We start from the raw sequence: 27,533 nt of genomic DNA on the forward strand, positions 1-27,533 counted from the left end.
ACATAATTAATTACATAATTTTTACTACATATAAAAAAAACTGGAGTTTCTAGTTGCGTTTTTTCAAGTGGAATTTTATGAATTCTCCACAAGAAGACGTGTTAAAATGTGCAAACTTTAAGTTACTATAATCCTTAAACGGTGCAGTGAATCGAACCCAAATTTTGGTAATTGCATTAATTTAGTAAGAATTATATATTGTCAAATTTTGAAAAATTTTCTTAGCGTTTTTAGTGATATTTTCAGTGGTAGGATCCTTTGCAGATGTGAAATAAATGAAGATCGTACCAAATTCTATAATATATACATTATACATAAATGCGTAAGGATCCGCAATCTTCTGATCATGAAACAACTGCGTGTTTAGTTACGCAGTTTGTAATAGAAGTACAATATTATGTATATTATATTATATATTGTACGTACTGTGACAATTTCCATCATTTCTTGCCGCGAAATGTAGCCGTTACCATCAAGGTCGTACATGCTGAAGGCCCACTTCAATTTCTGTTCCAATTTACCATGGGATGTAACACTCAGAGCGCACAAGAATTCTCGGAAGTCAATGGTGCCATCGCCGTTCGAGTCGAATGTTCTGAATACATGTTCTGCAAACTACACATTATATGATGTCAGAGAGATAATTATATGTACATGTGTTATTACTTTTTAAAAGAATGTTGATTATCAACCTTTGTTTTTACAATTATAGAATAAAGGTCGGGTTATATAAGCTAGTCGAGGCTTCTGGCGCTGTTTGTCGGTATTTATACATTTCTGTTAGTTTCCGAAGGTATAATTTCAAGAGGTTTCTAGAGGTTCGCACACACAGGCCAAGTGCCGAAGATCGTGTCACTTCCTATCTTAACCCCAGGGGTTCCCAGAACCTTTTACTCTCCTCTACATCCCAGGAAATGCCTATGCTAGAGCGGGCCTGGCCGGCTCTAGCATAGGCAGAATAGAACATGCTGTATTTATTTAAAATTTAAAAGCTATGAACTAGAACTTCTCAGAGTTCGTCGTGCTAATAGGTGAGGAATACGTTGTTAGGGAATATAAACGTTAAAACATAACAAAAATAAAACAATTTATTGCTATGGTAACAAAAAAAAAAGAATATCATCTGACAATCTGAACGGTGAAACAATTCGTCAAACAGCTCAAGTGAACACAGTGGAGGTTCTGAACGTTTTTGAGATCTCTCGGATATATTTATGTAGCATTTTTACATTTATCTTTCACCACAGAAGTCGGGGTGCCTACAAACTACTTTACAGTAGTGGTCGGCACGGAGGAGACTTTTCAGGCCGTTCTCGGCTCGCGCCGCCTCCTTTTCCGACCGCACGTCTCGCTCCCCGTAACGGCCCTAGTCCTCAGGCCCGTACCTATTCCAGACCGTATGAACTGCGCGTGGCGCATTAGGGCGACACCCGTATCAATAGCTTTCCACATTATCATGGAGGTACTATTGTCAATGCGTTTTTTGTTTTCTGTGGTATCCCCTGTCGGCCTATTCCACTATGTTGCATGATAATTTCGGAATCTAACTTTGAACAATAAACACAGGAGAGAGACACAATCACATGAAAAACAGCTTACCTTCGAAGCGTCACCGTAAGGGAAGAAATTTCCATATATTTTCTTAAATTCTTCCACGCTAAGGTGACCATTCGGACAGTCCTTTAAAAAACCTTTGTACCATTCTTGAATTTCCGCATCTTTAAAAAGAACGAAGACATGTTAATTCATAAATCACGCATAAACATACAGTGTCTCGTAAATACAAATTCAATCGGGATGCAAGTACACATTAAAACTTGTACAAAATGTACACTTCAATTTTGGTACATATATGTATATACATAAAACTGTTGGAAAATATTGAATTTGAGAAGTTTGTCATCTGCGAACACAAGAAGTTTGTAATGATACGTAAAAGTATCATGATACCTCATAGCAATTTACGCAAACAATACAATTCTCAAATTCATTATTTTTAATAATAACTCCTTAACAAAGCCACAGAGAACATTTTCGTAAAGTGGCAAGTTACTTCGAATAACGTCAGGAATCACCATTTCTAAGGAACTACAGCATTTTGGGACTCTCTACAGAGTAAAAAATATAGGTTTCAATTTTAAAATACAAAATTGACGTTGTTAGGCCCTGTCAAGGTTATTTCAAGGGCAAATAGGTAACTGCAGGAGTTTTAAATGTAGGAGCTTTTAAAATAGCTCCGGCCTCGAAGGGTTAAGTTCTATCTAAAAAGTTTGTTCATATTATTCATACTTTTCGAGATATTTGCCCTGGACAGTTAAAATAAGACACCCTGTACAATTTATTTTGTTCTTTTTATTTATCTGGCTTACCTGTAAATTCAGTATTCTGTTTAAGATCTTCTAAGACTTCCGGTTTTAGTTTGCTGTTTTGTTTCCCCATGGCTGCGCGACGTTTCCTTCAGAATGTCGAGCTCTTTCAACGAGTGTCCTTAGTGAATTAGTAGATTATTAAATGCTAACTAATCTACTATTCTACTGGTGCCGCTTTGAGAAGCACGCTTTGTTGATGTATTAGTATGTGCTTCACCAGACACGTCTGGAAAAGAAAAAATATGTGAGTGTGTACAACGTACGACAGTATTGGTACCGATCAAAATGCCTTCGATGGAAACCGGGATTTTCTCGACATTTGTTCTTGCCTTATAAAAATAGCGCGCAAGCCGTTTCGCGTGTCAGCATTCCAACGAAAAAAACGGTCAAATAAAAAGTTGTTTATTACTAAAATATTATTTCCTGCGGTTTACAATTAAAAATATCTAACTTCATTGTACACCTACGGGATTTGCCTCCAAAAACAACGTTAGGATAAAATAAGTTATGTATATAAAATATAGATATTTAATATTTCGCACAACGATGTTTGTTTACACAATATATGTACTACGATATCTCTTTAGGAAATCTGTATTCCCTTTGATTTTTTCGTGTTTTTAATATTCCATCAGTAGCATTTTTTTCAATACAAAAAGTTAGAAAAAACTCGATACATCATTTTTTAGATTTTTTATGTGCTACCGATTAGAAGAAATTGCTCCAAAACTGATATTCCTCCTGATTGAGGTAGAGAGTAAAAATTTTACAGGAACCTCTTTTTTTATAAACTACATATTAAATAGCACATTCGTAGTTTAATTTGGATCAAGGGCATGTTTAACCTCCAGATCCGATTATACTCTTTACTTTTATGATAATTAATTGTGTCATAATAGAGATCGTGCAGTTAACACCTTCACACATTAAATTTTTTTAAATCACGCCTGGCACAATTTAATCTATAATAATGCATTTATTAAAACTTGTTGTTCGAGATGTTTTTCTACGGACATCTTGAAAATAAAGCCTCCTATTGAAAATAATAAAATGCATTTTTTTATGTACATAAGTACGTTCAGAAAATCGAGTTTGTGCTGACATAATGGTATGTATCGTCTGAATTTCATATTTTAGTTTTCTCACTGTTAGCACTTCCAGAAGAAAATGTTTCGTTGAATGGTCTATACGTATGTTGAATCTAAACTGACAATCTTTCGATGTAAGTAGATTAATAGTTTCTTATAGCGATTGTCCAGCTGCGTCGTTTTGTTTTCTTAGCATTTTAAATAGCGTCACGGGATATTTCATTTAATATCTCAATTGTCTTTAATATTTACTAGCTACATAAATCTTCTATAAACGTAAAAGCCTCGAGGAGGTTTGTTTGCATTTTTCGTAGACGGTCACCATTTTTTCGAGCTTCAAAGACCGAGCCGAACGTAGAAAAAGACAGCGCGTATAAAGAGAGACTGCGCGCGCGGCCGACTCTCTGCGTCCCTTTCTTTCCCATACGCCATACGATGTCCTTCCTTGCGCGCCCAAAACTTTCATCGCCAATTAAACCACTAAATACAGTTTGAAATGATATCGTGTTTGGTCTTATTTTAATCAGAAAAATGCCACAAATATATTGATGAAAGTTTCATAAAAACACAAGTAATATTAAAAAAGATTTTATATTACATTGTGAGGACGCACGGGCGCGTCGTGTTGCTACCACAAAAATTGCCGCACGTCTCCTAATAAATTAGGTATAGTACATCTATCAAAAATTTAGCATACTTTGATTTGAAGAGTCCCCTTGCCTTCCTGACTTCTCATCGTCAAGATCAAGTGCCATGACTTCTCAACTGGAGAGTACGCCTAAGTGAATGTAAACGTAAACAAACTTTGTCGAAACGCTTAAGACTAAATTCCTGTAACTTGAAACTGATGAGAATATTCTATTTCATAAGAATTTACGGTAAATTTTTGTTTTTCATCAATTTTAAAGTTTACGACCTTGAATGAATAGAGTTAAAAAATATGTGGTTCCAGTTAAAAAAACTAAGTTGACCTTCTAATCTCCTAAGCACCTCCACTTGAAAAAAAGTTATATAGACCACGTAATGATCCCCTAGAAACCAAACAACTTTTGTCTGAGGCATTTCTTTCTATTTCAACAAATGTAGAAGTTATTCAGGTGGTTTGTCCTAGGCGACTCACCCTGTATACTTAATATAATATAAATATTTCATTATTATACAAAATTCTTTTCGTTGAAAGAATGTTGTCCAACAAGTATCCAAAATGTCCAACCCGACTCGTCCCGACTATTGGGTTCTCGATATTCTCGTTCTCATACATCTCTAGAAATCTCATACCACGATTGTTTTTAAAGCGAGTCTTATAATGTTAGTCACGTACCGAGAACCCTGAAATTTTCGAGAATTCCGAAACCTTCGAAAATCTCGAACATTTTCGGGAATCTTGACACAATCGAGAATTTTAAAATTTTCTGAAAGTCGCCTCGATCTCGAAGAAAATTCTCGCCTCGACCCGAGTCGACATTTTCGGGTTTTCGCACACCTCTAGTTGTGATCCGAAGTCGAAGTCCTGCGGCTCTATTTTGTTTCTTTCTCGCGTTGTATACACTCGGCAATAAAAAAAAGCAAACGGCTTTCGCGTATACGCGTTTAATTTTGGTAGTGTCGTCAAACGTAAGAAGTCCGATTTAGCTTACCGTAAAGTCAACATGTATACGTCTACACTCATACACATTCACGCTACTGTAACAGAAGTAATAATATAGGTTAATAGTTAATATAGTCCTGGTAAAAGTGAGAAAAGAAAGAACAAAGAATAATATAGAACAGTGATAAATGCAATAACATTTCAATCGCAACAACTAAAATATCATAGTACTAGTAATAATAGTGAAAATAGTAATTGCAATAACAATAATAACAGTAATAATAATAATAATAGTAATAATAATGATTACTGTACAACAACGATAATACATTTAGAGCATACTGAGATTTATTATAATAATAATAATAATAATAATATTAGTAATGATGATAGATGCGGGTTTCCTCGGTTTCCTTGTCATGCGTGACTCACGAACAAAATATCAGACCATTTTGATTGCTTAATCGGAATATTAATAAGTGTCGCGAAATATGTCCTACGTACGCACTATTGTTGTAGCACGCGTCCGCACTTACGGCCAGAGTCCAGAATCTGACGAACCCTCGAAGTAGAATATCGTTAAATTGTTCTCTCCACATCAACGAGCTTGAAAATACATTTCTATAAGGGCCAGAAATTTCATGCCGTACGCTCAAAAACTATCTCAACTACAAAGAGTTAATGGAAAACGTAACAGTCACTGCTCGGATCCTTAATTGAAAATTCCTGTTCAACTTGCTATGTCGCACTGTTCTGTTTAGCGTCCCTTAAACGACACCGAACGTTTTCGCACAAATGAAAAGCGTAACACGACGTTTCACAACTAGACTGCGGATCTCCGTGCAATTGCGGCTTTTGAAAATTTTCAAAAAATCGCTAGGATATCAAATACGATTGAATTTAGTAAGATTTTCATTTATCTCGGATCTAGATTTGATTGCACTTCCTTGAAATTCGTGTAGAAAAATTGAACATTCCATAAACATCCGCAGTCTATTGATCGATCACCGGCCAAATCGAACGTAAACAATTGTTGTTGTGCGTACGCGACACTGACGTTCCGCCGACTGATTATAAAGAGATAACAACGTGTGATCGCATCGTCGCCTCGCGTCGGTCGCGTTTGACAGTACGCTACGAAATTTGTGTAACCGATAGGACACGCGATTATAAACCATTCTAGGATTGGCGTCAGACAATTCTCGTAAGGCGCGTTCGCATACGCGTATTATTTGCTTCTTATTCGATTCCCGTCCTGCAGGGGAACGTTCGCTTCTATATAATAATTTTCGGTGCTCATCGTGTAACAGTGTAAACGGTGCGAGACGCGGTCTCTATACACATATATATACATGCACGTAAGCGCGTCACGAACTACTATGTATGCACGTTATTTATGAAACAATATAAATCAATCGAACGACTGACACTCCAGAATGCACCGTCATCGTTTTACCAACCCCGTTTTTATTGCGCCGCGCGGTTCTTCCACCTAGCAAATTTTCAACGATCTGTTTCGCGCTACAGCGCTGCACAAAATGTACAAGACACGTCATCTATTTGTTATTTTCTACGTTTCGCACGTTCGAAGCGATCCGCATATTACACGCCCCACGTAGACTGCGGATCTTTATGCAAAATAAATATTATCCGCATTGATTGCAAGAAATACAAGCGAAATCGAATGTTATTTTCTCCCTTAATGATTTTAATAAAGGAGAAATCGTATATCGACATCTTCAATTTTTTAACCCTTAGCAGTCGAGTGGGTGACTCAGAGTCAGTGATGCCATATGCGGGGAGTCACGGTGAAATGATGTACCCCTTCTTTGATGACGGGGAATGAGTGGGACGAATGGGAGACACGTTGCAGGTGCGCGATGGGGACCGTGGAGTGTGCGCCTGCGCACGGTGCTGGAATTGAATAGTGGAAGGGGTATGCAGGAGAGTACGGGAGCTCCGTTTGGAGCTCATTATGGCAACACTGCTCAGAGTCGCCAAAATATTGTTGACATTATTAAATGTATGTTGGTATCTAACCAATTATTAAATATTTCAGTATTGCATGAGAATTGCATGAGAAATTAATATAGAATGGAATTATTCTAGGTCTAGTATTCTAGGTAATAGGGTTATTTTCCAGTTAAAACAGCTCCGAGGTTTAAATATTTCAACAAATCTGAATTTCATCTGCTCAATTTCGCTATAAACTATAAATAAATACGAGCACCATATACGAGAGCCTATAGATGTGGGAGGAAAGGGCATAAGTCCTGAGTGATAGTTTTTTTAGTGGGTAGTGGGAGCCCCACACTACCCCCTTCAGGGATGTGCGCAAATCTTTTCCATCATCCTTAACAAAAAAGAAAAAAGGCGAAATGGTCCCCTACGCCCTATGAGACAAGAACGGAACAGACGGGAGAAATACAAACAGCGGGGCCCCGACTGTCCTACATGTGCAAGAAGAATGAGAGGACAGGGCCTATGGTCCTAGATGAGCGAACATCCGTCTCCCTTGAGTCCCACACTATCCCCTTCAAAGGTATATACGTAAAAGTATTTTTTCCGCACGTCTTTAAACTAAAAATAAAACGAAAGGGCAAAACGGTGCCCACCATAGCGCCCACTGTCCCCTTCCAGTAGCACCGTTGCGCGCTCCGCCTTATTTTGCATAATAAACCAGACGGGAGATATGTGAAAAACGGGGCCCGGGGCCCTCCAGCGAGCCAGAAGTTGAGGGAGGAAAGGGCATAAGTCCTGGACGTGTGGTTTTTTTAGTGGGGAAACCGAAAACCTGTTTCCCCCTAGTCCCACACTACTACACCCCTTCGGTGGTTGTACGTAAATGTATTTTTTCCACACGTCCTTAACCTAAAGAAAACGGAGGCGCTCCGCCTTACAGTGGTCCGGTAGCAGAGTTGTGCTAATTTAAATACATTGTAATTGAATTACGCAATTGAATTCGATTGTATTTTATACACACCGGTATTTGAATACATTGTAATCGCGTTACATAATTCGAACCTTCCACTTCATTTAATTGCTAATTACGCGAATCATGAGTGCAATCGAAATTCAATAATTACCTTAACCCTTTGCGCTCCGAATTATTTTTCAATTTTGTTGCCAATTCCCTACTATTTTAAGCGGTTCATTTGAAATTTACTTCAAAGGACATTTAAACAATTTTGTTTACTAATTACATTAAATACATTTATCTCTCAAATTTTGTTGTAATTTATATTTGTGGAACTTATATTTGTTTATAACTAAAACACAATTCAATTAAATAAGTAAAGGAAGAGCTAAATAGATATAAAACCCGTATTATTTATATATTTCTTTCTCTAATGTCGACTCACACTCGACAGACGAGTGCAAAGGGTTAATTACTATTTTGTTGAAGATAAGTAAGTGTCCGGTGATTTATGGACGGGGAGTGTAAGTAAAAAACGAGCAATCTTATAAAAAGCTGGCGCTCACACAATGGCCTTTGTTGACCCATGGTTCCTTTCATTTTTTTATCCCCATGATACGTAGAATAGAATGCAGTAAAAAAGATTGACTTTGAAATTCAATTCGGCACATATGGGAGGTAATACAATAATAGTAGTAATGGACTAAAAGAGAGAATATATTATTAATAATAAAAAATTGGAACGCACTGAAACACAAAGCTGAATAAAAAAATTTACAAATCAATCCGGAAACGTTTGTTAGACGTTATACAACGAAAATGAGGTATAGACAAATATTAATTTAATATCTTATCACATATATGTATGTAAGGTGGTTCGGAACCCACCATAAACAGTAGGTCCCGCTGAAAAGGCCATGGTGAGAGTGGAAAAAGGAGAGGATTGGTAAATGAATTTGAAACCCTGAGGGGACCAAATATCATGTCCATATATGTATGTAGAAAAATGTGTGAATGTGTTTCACGAGTGTCGTATAATTTTATCCAATCAAAGTCGATTCATAATTATATTTTCTCTTCTAACTTTTTCACCGTGGGCGCTGCTTATTTATTCTTTTGTATGTTCATTCTAGAATGTAGTATAGAAAAGATGGTGGGACAGTAGAATTCTTTTCTTTCAAATAGATGAGGTGTCTTGTACTTTATCACTGTATCAGTTCAATGCTATTCGTAATTAATCTTTGGACCCTGACTAACCGTTTTCAAATTCAAGAATATATTTATCTGACATATCGGATTGGCAAACGAATTACGATAGAGTTTGAACATTTAATACTTTCAGTTGCGGTCCAAGGATTAAGAATTGACGACAGCCATCGATGACTGGAGAATGTGCTGCACAAGTTGATCAGTTGATTCTTAAATTAACGAAAACCTGAATACATTTTATATTATAGTTATTCTATCACCGTGTTTGTGGAAGAAAATGGATTAATTATTTTCAGGTAGTATTGCGTTCGATGCATTGTGTGTATACCAATTTCTGTTCGGTCATACTTTCTCGCCTTCATAAGTTGCAACACACGCATACGATCCGAATTTATGATACACATTTTATAAACGAAACACTATACGTTACAGTGCGGTGTAGGTATTTACACAACCCAATTATTTCAATCACGAAATTCCGCGAGAAACTTATTACAAGTACTTATAAGCGCTTTCAAGATTTATACCAGAGTCGCCAGATTATCCCTTAGCATTCGAATGGCGACTTAAAAACTTTTACTGGCCAGTAAGAATTGCTGTACTATTGTTCAAAATATTGTTTACATTATCAAATATTTTGGAATCTAATCAATTACTGAACATTTAAGTATTGTATGGGGTATTGTATCAATTTTATATTCATAGAAAGATAAGAATTAATATACATAGAATGGAATTGTCCTAGATCGGAAGAAATGTTTAATTTTGAAGTCAACCTTCGCCAGGTAATGTGGGGTCTCAGAGAGCCCAGCTACAAATTTTTCAAAAGAATTTTTATCCATCGTCGATGAAATCACTAAATACAGTTGAAATTATATCGTGTTTGGTGTCATTTTAATCAGAAAAATGCCAGAAATAAGTTGGTGAAAGTCGTACAAAAAAATAATGAAGAATAAAGATGTTTTGTATTTGGATTAGTAGTGGTGATCACACCGATATACCCGAGCCGAAACCAATCACCGCCCCCCTGCGGCGCACAGTGGAAACTTTCGACCAAACTCGTTTCAAAATCAAAGAACTTTCGATATAAATGAGGCAGAGCGATGAAATTTTTAAAAAATTAAAGCTGAAACTTTGCAGAATATGGGAAAAATAGGGAGATTATGGTACGAACGTTTCTTAACGTTGAGAAAATTCGTCAAACATGTAGAATTTCAAGAAAATGTGGTTTCCCCAGTACCACGCGCGAAAAATTTTTTTTTTTAATATGCTATATATCATTTCCCGTAGATTTTTTCACGCTGATTTCAAATCTGGTCTCAAAATTTGTCTACGACCTCAGGATTTTGCAAGAAATCGATTTTCGTATTAATTACAGAACTAATGTAATAATTTTTTCGTTGAAATGATTTGATAACCCACTAGTTTGAAGGTATATCGTATTCTCATATATAAAACACAATCAAATTAAACATAATGAAGTATTTGAACGTTTATTTGACGTATATCACTTGACGAACGATCACCCGACGCGACGCGACGTATCGCTGCGATTGTAATGTAATTTAAATTAGATATCTATTTTCAATGATTATATCTTCATTTACACAGGAAGTAAGGTAAGTATTTGATCTTTTTAACTTACTTCTCATCAACGAATTCTTTAACTTCTGGTGATAAAAATAAGAATAAGGTATCCCTTCCCGCTAAAATTCTTTCGTGCTTCGCACAGTACTTAGACTCGTCTCCACACTCTACCGTTCAGCTTCTACGACTCTGTTCCCCCACGCTTCCACCGGTCACGTGTTGCGCTCTGTCCCTGTCGTGCATGCGTCACAATATCACTGGCAGAGAGAGGGTAACTTTTTCCCCTCCCCACTCGAGTCAATTCCCCTGATCTGGCGACTCTGGTTTGTACATAATTTCTAGACGATTGTAAACTTTTGTTTAGACGTTACACCTTTCTGTATATTCTTTCAGGCTTGAATAGTTCAAGTTCGACGCGTTTGACGTTTCGACACTCTGTCGCAAGGTCTTATGTACATATATTTGCATTCCATTTTGATAGTCTTGAAATGTTATTTTCGGTATTTGAGCTGTTTAGTATGCATTCTCGACGAGGAAGTATCTTGCACTCGCGATTCATACAACATTCCCACGAGATAGTTGTCCACTGCGACAATTAATAGCGTAAAGATAATAATTTCGTTCGTGTTAAAAAATTTATGAAACACATTTCAATGAATAAACGTAATTTTGTTGGCATAAATGGTGTTGATGGAAGTGGTTCGTTGGTATGAGTGAAGACAGATTAAAGTCACACTATACATCCCGGATAGCACCCGACGTCTCGTAGACGTCTGTCTTACGTTGGTTTTAGGTCTGAACGTCTTACGTCCCAAAAAGACGTCTATTTAGAGACGTTGTTGTAATGTCTGAAGTAAGACGTTTTTTCGGAGATGTCGCCTAAAGAGATACGCCTAATCTACGTCTAAAAGATGTTTGAAGATGTCTCTAAGACATACCGTTTTGTAACACAAGACATTCAGACCATTTCGGTAGGTCTTTCAGACGTCCGAATGTCTTGCGGCAGCCGTCTTACAGATGTCTTTGACATGTCTCAGCGTTATCTGGAATAGTACAGTAGAGTACTTAAATAAATATATTAGTTTCGAAAATAATAATCCAAACAGATTGAAGTGGAGCACTTTATATACTCAAACGTTATTTTCGCGCGCATTTGCCATCCTTATATTATTCTGATCAAAGTAATATCGTGACGCGCGTTATTTAAAATACGTACACATGTATGTATTTTAGTCCTATTACAAGAAACAAAATAGAAACGGTAATGTATGTTGAATAATATACACAAACTCGTCGCCTGATCCTATCCATCGTACAGTATTCGATGGGGGAATGGGATAGAGTGCGTAAGCATGTATTCGTGTAGGCATGTATAATTTTTACGCGTCTCGCAAGTAAAGTCGGCGCCGCAGAAAGTACAAAATGCTTTACACTAACACGTGCGTTAAGTGTGCTATTTTCTGCGAGGGAGAGCTTTCGAAAGTTTTTCTGGTTAATTACACGGAATTTTTCAATCGACGAGATAACGAGGCCGTAAGTTAAAACAGTCTGCTATTTCTCAAATCTTTCATCGGAACTTCTAATAAATTTCTCTTTATTCAACATTACATTGCAGGATCCGACCTACAATTCTCGTTTAATTTTATTGAACATTTCTTTTATATGTATACATATGAATTATACATACATACACATATTTGTAGAGAGTGTCGCAAAAGTTTTGTGCTTCCTCGAAAGGGGCGATTCCCGAGTCGTTTCAAATCAATTTTCCCTCTGCGAAAATCTTCTCCGAGCCCTTTTGTTATAGAAGTTATTAACGAAAAACACGGGCCAATCAGAGCGCGGTTTCTGCAGACGGAGCCCGGCTCGGCCAATGCCGACGTCGCTCTCAGTTGTAACCCCGCTGTGTGGTTGGTCCGCGTTTTCCGTGAATAACTCCTGACCAAAGCCTCGGAGAACATTTTCGCAAAGGAAAGAGTTACTTAAAATTATCTGAGGAATCACCTCTATCAAGGAAGTACATTTTTGAGCACCCTGTGCACATATGTATGCGTACATGTATTTAATTGATTCTTTTTATTGACATTGAAACTACCCACCCTCTCTTAGTTTTCGTGGCTGAAAATCAAAGAACAAAGTAAGTTGCACTTTAGAATATCAGAACTAACAAGTCTTTGTTAACGTAGATGCGAATTAAGCCACAGAGGATCGAAAAAGTTTGAACTGTCGTGCGATCTTGCGCGGTTTCAACTGCGACAAATTCATTTAAACTTTTAACTGTTTGTAATTAATTATTTGGTGTAACTGTTGCATCCACAACCGCGTGAAACTATTTGATTACTCTGAATTTTATTATATTATAATCTAGTATTCTAGCACTTCAAATAATAAGTTAATATGTACCAGAACAATGAAATGATTATTTCAAGTGGTAATCAATAAATTTCTAACATATTATTTAACAACGAAAGGATAGTTACAACGTTTACATCGCATTGATACTATTTGTTTAGAAAAATGTCAAATGCAACAAAAATATGTTTATTATAATCTAGTAATCTTGCACCTCAAATAATAATAAGTTAGTACGTACCAGAGCAATGAATGCAATATATTATTTCAAGTGGTGGTCAACAAATTTCTTACATATTATTTAACAACAAAAAGATAGTTGCAATGTTTACATTGCATTGATACTATTTGTTTAGAAAAATGTCAAATGCAACAAAAATGTTTATTATAATCTAGTAATCTTGCAACTCAAATAATAAGTATGTACCAGAGCAACGAATGCAATATATTATTTCAAGTGGTCAACAAATTTCTTATATATTATTTAACAACGAAAAGAAAGTTACAATGTTTACATTGCATCGATACTATTTATTTAGAAAAATGTCGAATGTGCAACAAAAATATTTACATTTTTATCGCGTTCAATGAAATAATTTGTTAAAGTAACTTCAATGCTGAATAGTAATCAAGTTGAAAGTTGCTCGACGACGAGAAAAGATATTCAACATGTTTGTCTTTTGACAAAGTAAGTCAGATCTCTCGAACATAAATAAATTAGTAATTATTTAGTGAGAAATATTTGGTATTGTATAATATTCCGAAAAATATAACGACAAGAATTAATTAACGGCAGTCTTGTACCATTAAGTGTAGATACGTATTTAGGAGCACCCTACGAAGTTTCAAACTTTACGATCCATTTATGAGTTTGGGCACGTGGTCTGTCAAATAAACACGCGAACCGAGGTCGTAAAAACTTCATTCCACAAAATATTTGGTACATCAATATTATGTATCACCTTAATCACTCCCAATCCGTAGCAATTCACTTGGCACACCTCCGTTTCTATTGTTCAAGACATCCCTGGAAATGGGAAGTCAGGCTCTTCAGTTGCCTTGTCGTTTCATGTTTTATCGTGAATTTTACTTTACTGCACTGATATATATATATATATACTATGGATTGGAGATGCTTGAAGAAACATGAAGAAGGCTTTGACATGAAGCGCCACCCCGCGATCACCCGCGAATCTCAACGCTTTGCCTCACTTTGCCACGCCACCAATCAGAGCAGAGATATCGGTGCAAGATTTCACGCGCATGCGCGGCGATTTCAGCCTCAGTAAAGTAAGATTTTGAAAAATGAATGTATAACATGAGTATTTATGTATATTTTGTATCTCGTAGGACACGTCCTGGAGCCTTGTTGTTCGGAACAGATCGTTTCGGTACATTCCCGTCAATATAACTGCTCTTGTGAATCATATTTTTCAAGCTTCGCGCTATTTCCTTTAGTAAAAGTCCTTTTCAACTCGTTTCAACCGCTGAACGGCTGGCTTATGGAAATCTCGCATCCATAGTATATATATCAGTGTTTTACTGATGCTAAAATCGCCGGGCATGCGCGAAAAAACTTGGCCAATACCTCCTGGGACCTTTGTGAACAGAGCAGCCAGTGCGCATGTCCAAACGTCATCCTAACCTCACTCTAGTAGCTCAGTTGGCGTATTTGTTGGACAGACTACGTGTAGTGGTCTAATGAAAATTTTCCGAAACCTTTCTAAGAGGAAGAATCGCAAATACGGTTGCACATCTAGATTTGATTTTCTTTCTCGTGCCTCTTCCTGTTTGCTTAATTTAGGAGCCGACAAAGATTGGTTTCGTTTCTCAACGCGTATTTGATCCGACAGAGTGTCGTTATCTCTCTAAACATTAAAATGAAAGTTACGTAGCACTATGGAAGTGATGTAGCGATGCTGTTACACGTTATTGGTATCTGCAAAGTCCGCAGAAATTCGTAGACGAGTGTTATAAACAACATTGACGACTGCCTTCTAACACAGATAGATTATTTATTAGATAGATATATTACGTTACTTCTAATTCATCATTCGATATTTACTTTCCGTTTATTCATCATCCATCTGGAATCACAGCATTAATTAAATATTGATTTTTTCAATCTTGAGCCGTATACTTTGTGCGACAAAATCAGACTGTATTCGGCGAACAGTATTATCGATACATTCAAACGAGGTGTAGAAATCTGAAATAACAGTGTCTAATATGTACATAATTTCAATATTCATTTCAATCTTAGTCATTCGAATAATCTTGTTTAAACGACGATGTACCAATCGAGTTCTCCAGAAATGACAAAATAATAGTTTGATTTCAAACGAAATTCGAATTAAATATCTAACTAAATATGTGCGATCTACCTACATAGTAGAATTTATGGTTAGCACTTTGTTGGGCCTTCGTTAGAAATGTCGTCTTTATATGCAGTTAGATCATACACCCAACGTTGCTATTAGATGATTGCATAAATTCGTACCCGATTTTCATAGATGTCGCAAACTGTACTGCACGGCGCACAGTGTGAACTTTCGACCAAACTCGATTCAAAATCAAAGAACTTTCGATAGAAATAAGGTAGAATGATGACATTTTTTTAAAATTAAAGCTGAAACTTGGCAGAATATGGGAAAAATAGGGAGATTATGTGGTACTAACGGTTTTTACAATTTCAAGAAAATGTGGTTTCTCCGTTACCACGCGCGGAAAAAATTTTCTTTTTAACATGCTATATATCATTTCCCGTAGATTTTTACGCTGATTTCAAATCTGGTCTCATTTCTCATTAGACCAGATTTGAAATGAGCGTGAAAATCTACGGGATATGATATATAGCATGTTAAAAAGAAAATTTTTTCCGCGCGTGGTAACGGAGAAACCACATTTTCTTGAAATTGTGAAAGTTTAACGAATTTTCTCAAGGTTAAAAAACGTTAGTACCATAATCTCTCTATTTTTCCCATATTCTGCCAAGTTCCAGCTTTAATTTTAAAAAAATTTCATCGCTCTGCCTCATTTCTATCGAAAGTTCTTTGATTCTGAATCGAGTTTGGTCGAAAGTTCCCACTGTGCGGCGCGACGGAGTGTAAAAAAAGATTATATAGTTACCATTCTTTTCTAATTGTAGAAACTATATAATTGTTGATTGACTATATAATTGATTAATAAAGCTGTACTTATTCTTGAAAATTTAACCATTCAATTTGATTTTCAAATGGGCCACGAACTTATGCAATCATTTGATATAAAACGAACAACAAACTGGACCCACTAACATATTTATTATTCTGATTTTCTCTTTTACGGTTATGTTTATGGTATATCATAAATAACATACATATTAGCAATGTATTTCCACGCTAAAAATTTGGACGAAAAGGAAAGAACTTGATACCCACGTCGGACTTGAACCCGGACGTAAGCTGATGCTCTACCGTTGAACCTACAGAGGTGACTTGAACGTAGATGCTATGATCTAGGCCAGTGGTTGGCAAACTTATTAGTCAAAAGAGCCGAATGTCAGCACAATCTTTAGAAACGATGTTACTGTAATTTCTGTACCAATTTCTGTTCTTATGTTTTCTCTTAATTTTCAAGTGTCCATACTTCCATTAGCAGTAGTGTAGGAGGTACCAGGACGCGATCAAGCAAAAGAATTATCCATTGAATTCAGTTGACTTGAATTCAAATGAATTAAATTGATTTATTGATTAAATTGAATTGAAAATAAAGTGAACAGCTTCTGCAAGGTAATAGTGAACTGGAATGACGAATGAACTCGTCCTCAGTGGAAGGTTTCTAACAGCAATGTTATTTTTCATTTCTGTTTGATAAAGGTATACCAGAAGTCACGAAAGTATCACGGGTATCAAGAGTTGCTGCATGTCTGCTTCCATTGAAAGCGTATCATCTTTTTTCCTTTGATGAGTATGATTTTCGTCGCATAAACATGTTACAACTGCAGGTAAGATAGTTCGTAATTTATCGAATGATTGTAAGCAGTGTGAAAATATGTTGGAGGGAAGGGATTGGAAAAAGGACAGGAGCAGAAAAAGAATAGATTAGTTATGTTATATAGTATTGTCTAGGATAAGCTGCGGAGTTTATGGAGTCGTTCACATTCTATTTTCCGTTGTAGGCAATAGACGAACATGATCTGCACGTCACATAAACTCCGTAGCCTACCAATCTATCTCGGATAGATGCCGCGATAAATGTATCTACACATGCCATAAAGACTAGAATAGTATATTGATGGAGACAGTATTATCATTGGCAGAGTTAACGAACGAGTCGACTTTAATGGTTGAAAACGTTGAGCCAGCGATGCTTATTTCTTTTGTTTTATAGCAATCGGTATTTAGGGAACAAGAATTCGTGTAAATATCGAATTTTTTAAATCTATTTGTAAAAGGGGAATTGAGGAGAACAGTGAAAACTAGAGATCCCTATACCTATTTCGCGTGTATTTAAATACACGTGTGTCAACGTATCCGTATTTTAATTCGCATAATTGGTATATAATAGCTGGTAGATAATGGGTATATGAAAACCACACTGCGTTTATGGTTTTAAAGACGTCTTTTCAGGACGTAAGACTTTCAGACCTAAAATAGACGTAAAATGAACGTATTTTAAGACGTCGTGTGCCATCTGGGCAAATTCTTAGCTGTTGGATAACACCATTCCGCGGAGCAACTTAGCTGTTGCTGATATGTTTCAATATTTTCTTGCCGGTTCTACAATTCTCAGATGTTTCACTTTCCGCGTCTTTCGTTTGCAGTTGGAGAAATGTCTGCTTAAAGATTCGACAATACCGTTCAATTCCATCGGTACATATTTAGTTTGTTATTCTGCTGTACTGCATTGTGTACGATGCGAAAAATGTCAGATGCGGCACGCATAGGTCGGAAAACAAAATATATAATCACAAATAACATCAACCACGTAAATTAATATCAATGTTCTAAAAATTATGCAAATTAAAATGAGGGTGCATTGATGCACGATGTATTTAAACAGACGTGAAATAGTACACGTGTACCGGTGAAAAATGTCTTTCAATTCAACAAGCAGCAAAGAGCCACAACCGATTTTCGCCTTGACTTCGCTGTAGATGTTTCGTTTATGATAACTAGACTGCGGATTTGATGCGTTTATGGAAAACATTTAGACGAATTTAACAATGTCGATATATATATATTTTCTTCAACGTATAAAGATCGTTACAGAAGAGAAGAAAGGTCTATGCGGTTACCGTTGCTTGCAATTGACGCGAAGAATTTTGATTTCGCATGAAGATCCGCAGACTAACGATAACACTGTCTGGATAGGTGATGAGACAAGTATTCGCAATTGAAGAGAGCAGGAGAGGATGATAGAATGAGTGGCGTAGAAAAATATAAAATTGCATAAATTGCAGGAATAGCATAAGTAGTTAAATTTCTCGTATGCACTGTAATTATCTTTGTCGCTTTTACCTTGTTCCGTTAAAATTTTTTGTCTGAATTGACTTCACACCTTTACCGTGGTATTCGTAGCGGATTCTATGAAGAATACGTTTTATCGCGCATAACTACACATGAACGATAACATTTTATTCTCTTAGAACGAGAGCCGACTTCATTGTTCGAATTGGTATTTAATGATACATTTCTGCGTGTATCGCCGTGGTCCGGATACGGGACTATCGAAATTCGTAAAGCAAACTGGAAAAACAGTTTTGTGTTTGTTTTCTTTTTGTTAAGAGTCACATCGCGATATATTGATACTCAGCAAAATGAAAATGTAATTATTTAAAAGCACTGTTCGTACGTATATATACATATAGGTCTTCTGTTCGAACAGAAATCAGCATGACGATTAAATAGAGTGTCTAAATCGGAATTTTAAAACATTTTATAATACAACGATATATTATCGTTATTCTTTAGAATATTAATGAATAAAGTAAGCTTTCCAAGTATTATGTAAATTAGGAAATGTTGAATTTTTGCCGTTTTGGTCGTTGATGTTTGCAAGACTTTGAGTATCGTATTCTTGTGAAAAATGATCGTTTTTCGAGATCAATTGGTCACCTAAAGCAGTGCTGGGCACATCTGCGTCGAGTGAGGCAAGACCGTCCCCACCTCAGTGCCCACTGTCCCCCACCAACATCCGTCGTTACTATGTAGGAAGGACGCGTTTCGCTTGTCGCAAGCAGTGCGCAGGCCTCGTCCATCGGAGCCGCGAGGAGCGTCACCGAAAGGAAGCTTGGTGGGGGAAGCAAGCGTTTGAGGGTTCCCAACCGTGCCCAGCACTAACCCGAAGAGTCCCTTTGCGACCCCATTGCTGTTTTCGTTTCACAGATACAGTTATCTGATTCATGTTCCTTTCGAATGCCACGTCGGAAAATGATAACTAAGACGAAACGATGCTTCCGTAAGATATAATGCACTTTAGGTTTCCTTTTAAGCTTTATAAAATTCATCGACTCTTTCAACAAGGAAACTTATTATTTCGATTGTCATTGCTGCACTTTCAATTCTCGAAGAGTTACGACACCGCTTTGCTCTGCATTCTCTTTCAATTTGTTCAAAATCGTGCGAAAGATTACGGACCGAGTATTAGTTAACGAGTAATATGTAAAACGTAATAATGATCTTGGTCTTGGAATGAGTATAAACGAACGTCGGCGGAAAGATGGTTCAATGGTTTTTTCGCGAAGACTTTAGGCATAGGTGTTGTTGTCGTTAGCCTACTCGCGATCACCCAACAAACAAGAATAGGAAGCAACGCGCGTTTCTTTCCTGATTTGTCTTTTCCGTGAAGTTCCTTTGCTGCTTAATCCCAAAGGAAAGCCAACACTGTTGATGTCTTTTTAAAACAGCAAACGTGATCGATTTACAAAAAACTGTAGCGAAAAAATAATAAGTTTTCTTCCTCCTATACGTTATACCCAATAATATATATATATATGTATATACACTTCTTATTATAATAGATTTAAAAGATGGATATTTGCGCAAGAACAAGTGCGCATTGTATGTTAAGTATTGCGTGAAGGAGTAGGATACTTTCTCGTTTAAAATTGACTGAAATAGTGGAAAGTTTGATCGAAGCGCGTCAGAAGGGAAAAGAGAAGGAAGGTAGAAGTTATTGCTTCGATTTACTTTTTCAAGAGGAGGCGATGATATGTATCTAGACTAATATACAGAGGATTTATCAAAATCTGTAATTATAATTTCAGGACCGAATTAGCCAGACGAACATTCTCCCCACCCAGTCGCGCATTGCGGGAAGTCAAGAAGGAAGAGTACTGGAGTAAATGCGAATAGTGTGTCGCAGTAATTATATCCTTGGAACCGGAGGAGGTGGAAAAGGTCTCGTTAGAGTCCTGGACCGTTAGGTTTTTTTAGTGGGTATGGACCCAGTACATTTCAGAGATACCGTGTCGAGCCCGACAGTTTTCCCCCGATCGTCATCTTTAGGGAGGATGTCAGTGCGTAAATGCATTTTTTTCTAACTGCCCTTAAACTAAAAGAAAGGCCTCGCGCATCGCGACGTGACGAAGCCGCGCGCTGCACGAAAGAGAAGGTGGTGGGGGAAGCGAGCGTTTCAGGGGCCCCTACCGTGCCCACCCCCGCCTTTCAGTATGTGTCGTTGCCATGGAGAAAGGACGCGCGAGTAGCTACGGAGGTGGTGGGGCAACGAAAACACACGAGACACCAGCGAACGTGACGAGGTGCGCGCGCTGCACGAAAGAGAGGTTGGTGGAGGGAGCGAGCGTTTGAGGGGCCCCTACCGTGCCCAGCACTGAATTGTACGCCCTGAAATTATGCACGCATATTTTGATATATCCATAGAACTACATATGTATATAATGCAAGCGTTTCCCAAGTACTTCGTCTCTGCACGGTGTGCATTTCGGTACATAAATAGCCAGCCGTTTCACGGTCGACGATCAATATTAACACTACGAGCCTCTCGAAAATGTCTTAGTGAGAGGATAGTCTAGAAGAAATTAATATAATAAAGTCACAAATTTGAAGTACTCTAACGACAAATCTTTGCTCAAGTGAAGAAATTACTTTTCTACTGTATCGACCTAATGGTAATACACGTTTGGTCGAGTATTATCGCCAATAGACACCGGTTCTTTATTTGTTTCTTGAAAGGATGTTATGACCGACGGTACGTCGTCATAATTAAATGTTCAACGCCGTTACCGTCTTGGTTGGTTCGTAAAGTAGAAATCAATCAGTGGAAAAATGTAGAAAACAAAAAATGAATATTGATAGATTCGGTAATAGTTTGACTTCCTTTTCTACTGCTTGGCTTTGAAGAGAAGCAAACGTTGTTCATTTTCCACAATAGACGCGTTTAGGTGAAGTATCGAATGCGTCATACAGGTTCACGAGCCCCGTGTACGTTAAGCTACATTAACAGTAAGATTAATTGTTTCTATGATCGAGATTAATTAGATGCAAATAAAGCTATCGAACACCTTCCTAAGAATAAGGGGAATAGTAGAATTTTGCAGGCGTGCCGCGCCGGTAAGCTGTAGCAGAAACCACTATACTCACACAGACAATCGATTTCAACGACTCCCTTTATTTGTAAATCAATTTATCAGCTGCCAACTATGTAATCGATACGACGCTCTCTTTTTGTAAACTAATTGCATGTTATATTATATCCGCGACCCAATGTTTAATCTACAAGTAAATTGAAAAAGACGGCGTTACTGCTACTTTTTTTTTATCGAGCTTGAAACTTCTCAACATCCACTCTACCATCATCTTTTATCGTTTAACTACGCGTTCTTACCTTCGAGTCATATACATACATTGGTACAATAAATCTCTCGGGCTCCCCTATCCTTTACGGCAGGCATGCACAACTCGTAGCTCCAAGAGCGACTCGTGAGCCGCTTACCAGCTCACGAGTCAAGAGACCAAGCTCGGACGTATGGAAGGGGAACCCACTAAGCATGGGAGTGTAGCACAAGTTCACACGCACACTGTTGCAGTTCTCCCCACCCTACGTGTGCCAGTCAAGCTCGGACCTGGCTCACGAGCCGAGTCGAGAGCTCCCGCTCCCAAATCGTCTAGTTGCGCATGCCTGCTTTATGGAATATTCAATGCGATGCACAGTGCGAAATGACCTTTGATGATTCTCATGGGCACATTGTGTGTATTGGTATTCCGCAATTGATAACATTTATAATTTAACAAGTAATATATATATATATATATATATATGTAAATTGATCGTATTCTATGCAACGTGACACTGTGCATTACGTAAAAAAAGAGTCTTGCGCGTGCATGATCGATTAAATCAAATACGCAAGCACAATGGTAACGTTTGTTGGGGGACTGTGAACAGTGCGTACTGTGTTCTCCCGGTGAACACGAACGTCGTTCGTAAACGTCGACGTGTTCGCCTCTCGGACAAGCATGAAACTAACGTACACAACGACGGAAGTTTCTACGATACGAATGAGTTCTCCCCCACTTATCGGTCTTACCACCTTGCAATTCGTTGTGTTATCATTTACCCATGAAACATCCAAGTGTTTCGTCGTCGTTGTTCCAAGTTGACGAAACGTACGAGAGAGTGCCTTCGTTGATCGATCTCGAAACATTGAAAAATCCCGTCGAATTACATCTAGTAATTACGTTTAACATAAACATCGATCTTACGATAGCAGCATCGGTTAACGGTGCGAATGCAATTTCATCGAACTGTTTGATCCGATGCCGATGTGCTAATGTAACTAGTGTAACGTAAAGCGTTGATCGTTGGTGTGTGTATGTGTATTGGTTTCCTCGGCGTTCAGAGTGTTCGAGGAGTGCACCGTTTCTCGGACGACTCGCTCCTCGTCGGTGTCCTCCAGATAAGCCGCCGACTTACGAGTTCGAGTTGTTCGGGTTCGCGTACGTACCACCTCTCTTCGGAGTGTCCGCGGGATTCGTACCGCGGCGATCTCACGAACGAATTTCAAATCCTCGTACGAGTCATTCGGAAGTTTACGTAATTCGGTGATCCCACATCAAGATCAGCTTTTTTTCTTTCTAAGAAGGGAACAACTTTGCTTCGTCACTCTTGCCGACTGCGTGTGTCCGGGAACTATGCGTTTAGACGAATTCTCCACGAGCTCAACAATAATTGCCATTTCTTTTTCGAGAATCTCGTACTAAGAGAGTCGTTTCGTATGCAAGTTATAGATGTGTTTGAGATTTTTCTCAAGGACGTTGCTCGGCCGTTTAGTACTGCACGAATGTCTTCTGACAATGGGACATCGCGGGGATGTCTGGTCCAAAAGTGTGGGAATTATGGGGCTAACAGCTTCGACAGTTCCTCGTCCTGGAGGCAGCCCTTTAAAAATTCATCTTCGGTCAGCTCACCGTCGTTGTTTTCGTCCATCTTTGCGAAAATGCTGTTAGCTCTTTCTTCTGCAGTGTCCGTTGGCTTGTTGTTGGAACATGCTCCCAGCATATCGTATATTGCCTACAGACAGAAAATAACACAACAATTCGTTAAACTCGGTTTTGGCACACAGTGACTCTCATTAATATTATTAATCAAAAATAGGTTCAGTTTTCGAACACTTTAACTTAAAGGAATAATAGTGAAAGAAGTCACACGTTTCTATTCATGGGTGTACACAATTAAAAGAATAATTGTTTTATGAAATTTATATTTTTGTTAATGTATAGCTATAAACTTTACATACCTGCACAATTTTTGTCATTTCTTGTATATCGATGACACCATTTCCATCAACATCATACATGCGGAAAGCCCATTTCAGTTTTTCTTCTGGCGTTCCACTAGATGTTACGTCGATAGCTAGCAGAAACTCCTGCAACAGAAGATTATGATCACACTTCAACAACGTGTATAATAGCAATGGGTTGTTATTTATGCCTAGAGTTTGCAATCCTGCGCCATTTTCAATCCCGCGAGATAGATGCGGAATTTATTTCAATCCCGTGGGGTCTCACAGGACAAAGGATTTAGTTCTTCAGATACCATGATCCGAACGTCACATTGGAGCAGAGATTCTGCCGATTCGATTGAGTACGCCATGAACTCGCTGCGACAATTTTTTACCTATAGCAGCTGTGTTTGAAGTTAGTGCTTTGCAGAAATTAGCGCGCCACGATAGAAATGAGGTAGAGCGATTAATTTTTTTTAAATTAAAGCTGAAACTTTGCAGAATATGGAAAAAATAGGGAGACTATGGTACGAACGTTTTTTAACGTTGAGAAAATTCGTTATACATGTAGAATTTCCAGAAAATGTGGTTTCTCTAGTAAATTTTTTTTTAACATGCTATACATCATTTCCCGTAGATTTTTTCACGCTGATTTCAAATTTTGAGACCAGATTTGTACTACGATTTACGGCACACCCTGATTCTGGTGGTTGAATCTGGAAGTTACCGTGAACGAAATGGTCCGATTTTGGTGTGACCGAAAGGAACAAAAGCTCCTTTCGAATACGCAGATCTCGCAGATGCATGCGATTTAAAAGGGTAATAAGGTCGTGATTGCGGCGACATGGTGATTTTCAGGTACTGTGAATCCTCTTACGTCAGGTACACAGGGGATTTGAAGCATCGCCGTTATAGGTACAATGGAGCACAACTAGGTCGCCTGACGCCTGAGGTAGACAAACGAGGAGGGTCTCATAGAACGGAGTCGAGGGCGAGCCGGCTCTTTGCTCTTCCTGACCTCTGGAGTGTCTCCACTTCTCATATTGACCCTACCAACGGGCTGGCCCCTCTGGCCAACTTCTGCCATCAGTTAGCACCACTACTTGCATCACTGCTGCCGTTTCGCCTAAAGACTTTTAAAAGACGTCGAATCAACTGTATCTACGTATGCCCGAGAATCGGATAAAAACACAACGTGACAGACAAATGGAGAACCGTTCCGGAATTTAAGGGGGAACTATACCCTCGGATTGTAACTAGAAAATAACTAGAATCTTACTAGATTTTGGGTCGAAACATGGGTTTGCGCGCCTCGATTTTTTGTCGTTATTTGAGCATATTTTGAGCTGGGCGAGGACTCATTCTGTAGAGGAAGGTTAAATACAGGGCGGTCTTCTCATGATTTAACGAGATTATGTTTATATCTAATAATATGAGTGCCCAAAGTAGAGAAAAAATCTAGAAAAATAACCGCAGATTTCAATGTATTTTTCTGTCTCAAAGAGACTTTTTTGACTGATATGACGAGAAGAGCGCCTTGTAATGAACCTTCCTCTATCAAATGAACCTTTGTGCAGCTCAAAATATGCTCGTATAAGGTCAAAAAATCGAGGCGCGTGATTTCATTCACATTAGCATAGATTTCCCTATGAAGACAGAGGTCCTCCCGGATGCAGAGCCAGTCTAGAGCCAATTTTAGTGCAGTTCGTTTAGACGAGATGGCGCCTAGTCAGGAGGACTGTCAATCAGTGCTGTGATATTGTGCAACATTTCACTGCTGCACTGCTGTCATCGTGGAATCATAGCAAAACTGACACAGATGAGTTAGATATTCTCATCGGTGGCACTGATATTAGTGCGAGCTGCCCTGTGTAACGGCATTCGCGACGAGCTGAATAGAATATAGAAATAGGAAGCAACTCCATCTCGTGTTCATTAGGCAGTTGCGTGTTTATCAATGTTACCAAACTTTTTTTTTGCACAGAGGTTTATAACATTGATAAATAGTTATTTTCTAGTTACAAATCGAGGGTATAGTACCCCCTTAATACGTCGTGTTAGAGTGAGTTTAATTCGCGCGCTACGCTTTATGTTGGTAGACCTGTGCGTCTCTATGTGTGTGGTGTCACTGTCGCTGCTTGTAGCCTCTCTTCTGGTTTTGTCCTCGAACGGTGAACACGTTCCTCGCACAGTTAACACTTTGTATATTATCATTATCATATATTATCATATTCTGGTATTAACCCTAACAGTAATTTTGGACAGTAAAGCTATGTACTAGGTGTTAGCTACTCTTAAATTTACAAATATTACAAGGGTCAAAGTGCCCATTCGTTCGATACTTATTATTCATTAATAAGCATCCACTTTTTATAGATAAATTCGTGAGTGGATTAAAAATTGAAAAGAAACTTTTGCTTATGAATGCGAAGAAGAAAAAATAGAGAGCAAACATCGTTAAGAATGAAAGAACGGTTTCGGTAACGTAACCAACACCAGTTGAACCAGCGCAGCGCCGCGCAGAAGATAGAATTTATGATTGCATTCCCATTATAATTCAACGCTCATTTGAATACGATGTTTGAAATGAAGGTGGAGTGTGGCAAATACCGCCTGTGCGAATTCAAACAGTTCTGGCGGCGGCGATGACAACTGCCGGAACTGCGACTGATAATGGGAATCCGAATTGGTATTGCGGTATTCATAAGCCTCCGAGCAATGTTGCTTTACCATTTGTTTACTATATCGTGCGACACTGGAATAGGACTTTGTCAGAACAATCGATAGCTTTTTCATGATAACGTGACATTTGTTGTCTTTTGTTTCGCTAAAAAGGAAGGTTCAGGAAATATCGGGCTCCGACTGGGATGAAACTTTTGGATATCGACATTCTCTGAAACTTTGAGGAAATGTGCAAATCAGCCGAATGACGTTGCAGTAATCAACTTCTCGTAGACAGAACAGAACTGGGTTGCTCTTTACTGTATCGGACTCAAAATTGTTGCATTTCATCTATAAATTACTATGTATTTGGTATGTCATCCAGTAGATTTGTACCTGCAGATCAAAGTTTCGATCCTGTAGAAGATCAGTGGTTCAGAAGTTATGGTCGCTTAAAGTTGAGCAGTTTGCAGTGTTTTTGACAGGTAAACGCGTCGCCATCTAGCAAAACCGCTAGACGGCAGCACGGGCACGCGGTAATGCTGATAATATAGAGCGGATACTGCGATTGTTGTTTGAATTTTGGAAGACATGGCCACGATGTTGCGTTTTACCTGGTCTGTAAAAGTTAAATTGGGATTAGGTACGTGTGGGGGCGGCAAGGACCGGCCCGACTGTGTTTTGAGAAATCGATCACATCTATTATATTTCTTCTCAAACATTTTCTCAGATATTTTCTCTATGTCAGCGATATTACTGTGTGCCCGTGCTGCCAATATGGCGCCGCCCTTACCTGTCAAAAACACTGCAAATTGCTCAACTTTAAGCAACCATAAGTCCTGAACCATTGATCCTACAGGATAGTGATACTACATGAAAAAATAAGTCGAAAATATAGAATAGAATTTTTTCATGCGAAGCTTTGTTTTCGAGAAAACTTTGAATTTTCGCCGGGTAAGTGCTTTAATATGTGTGTGTATCGAGAAAGTAGAATTGATTGACCATGGTCAGACGCGTCAGACGATTCCTATGCAAT

The 27,533-nt window shown here is 38.2% G+C and overlaps 2 protein-coding genes across 5 annotated transcripts in view; both read right to left on the minus strand.

The window, feature by feature from the left end:
* The window catches only part of Nca (neurocalcin homolog), a 240,375-nt gene that overhangs the window by 11,889 nt on the left and 200,953 nt on the right, over positions 1 to 27,533 (minus strand). For both annotated transcript variants that reach the window (XM_076439126.1, XM_076439127.1), the window contains exons 2-4: positions 2,370 to 2,595; positions 1,600 to 1,718; positions 427 to 615 (exon numbers count right to left, since the gene is read on the minus strand). In XM_076439126.1, coding sequence (XP_076295241.1) covers positions 427 to 615; positions 1,600 to 1,718; positions 2,370 to 2,439 — 378 coding nt within the window. In that variant the 5' untranslated portion in view covers positions 2,440 to 2,595. The remainder of the gene's footprint in view (positions 1 to 426; positions 616 to 1,599; positions 1,719 to 2,369; positions 2,596 to 27,533) is intronic.
* LOC143216249 (neuronal calcium sensor 2) overlaps positions 5,376 to 27,533 on the minus strand; it is a 91,596-nt gene continuing 69,438 nt past the window's right edge. For all 3 annotated transcript variants that reach the window (XM_076439129.1, XM_076439128.1, XM_076439130.1), the window contains exons 4-5: positions 23,852 to 23,980; positions 5,376 to 23,625 (exon numbers count right to left, since the gene is read on the minus strand). In XM_076439129.1, the coding sequence (XP_076295244.1) occupies positions 23,449 to 23,625; positions 23,852 to 23,980 (306 nt within the window). In that variant the 3' untranslated portion in view covers positions 5,376 to 23,448. The remainder of the gene's footprint in view (positions 23,626 to 23,851; positions 23,981 to 27,533) is intronic.

Source organism: Lasioglossum baleicum, chromosome 15 (genome assembly GCF_051020765.1).
Source record: "Lasioglossum baleicum chromosome 15, iyLasBale1, whole genome shotgun sequence".
Taxonomy (NCBI): Eukaryota; Metazoa; Arthropoda; class Insecta; order Hymenoptera; family Halictidae; genus Lasioglossum; species Lasioglossum baleicum.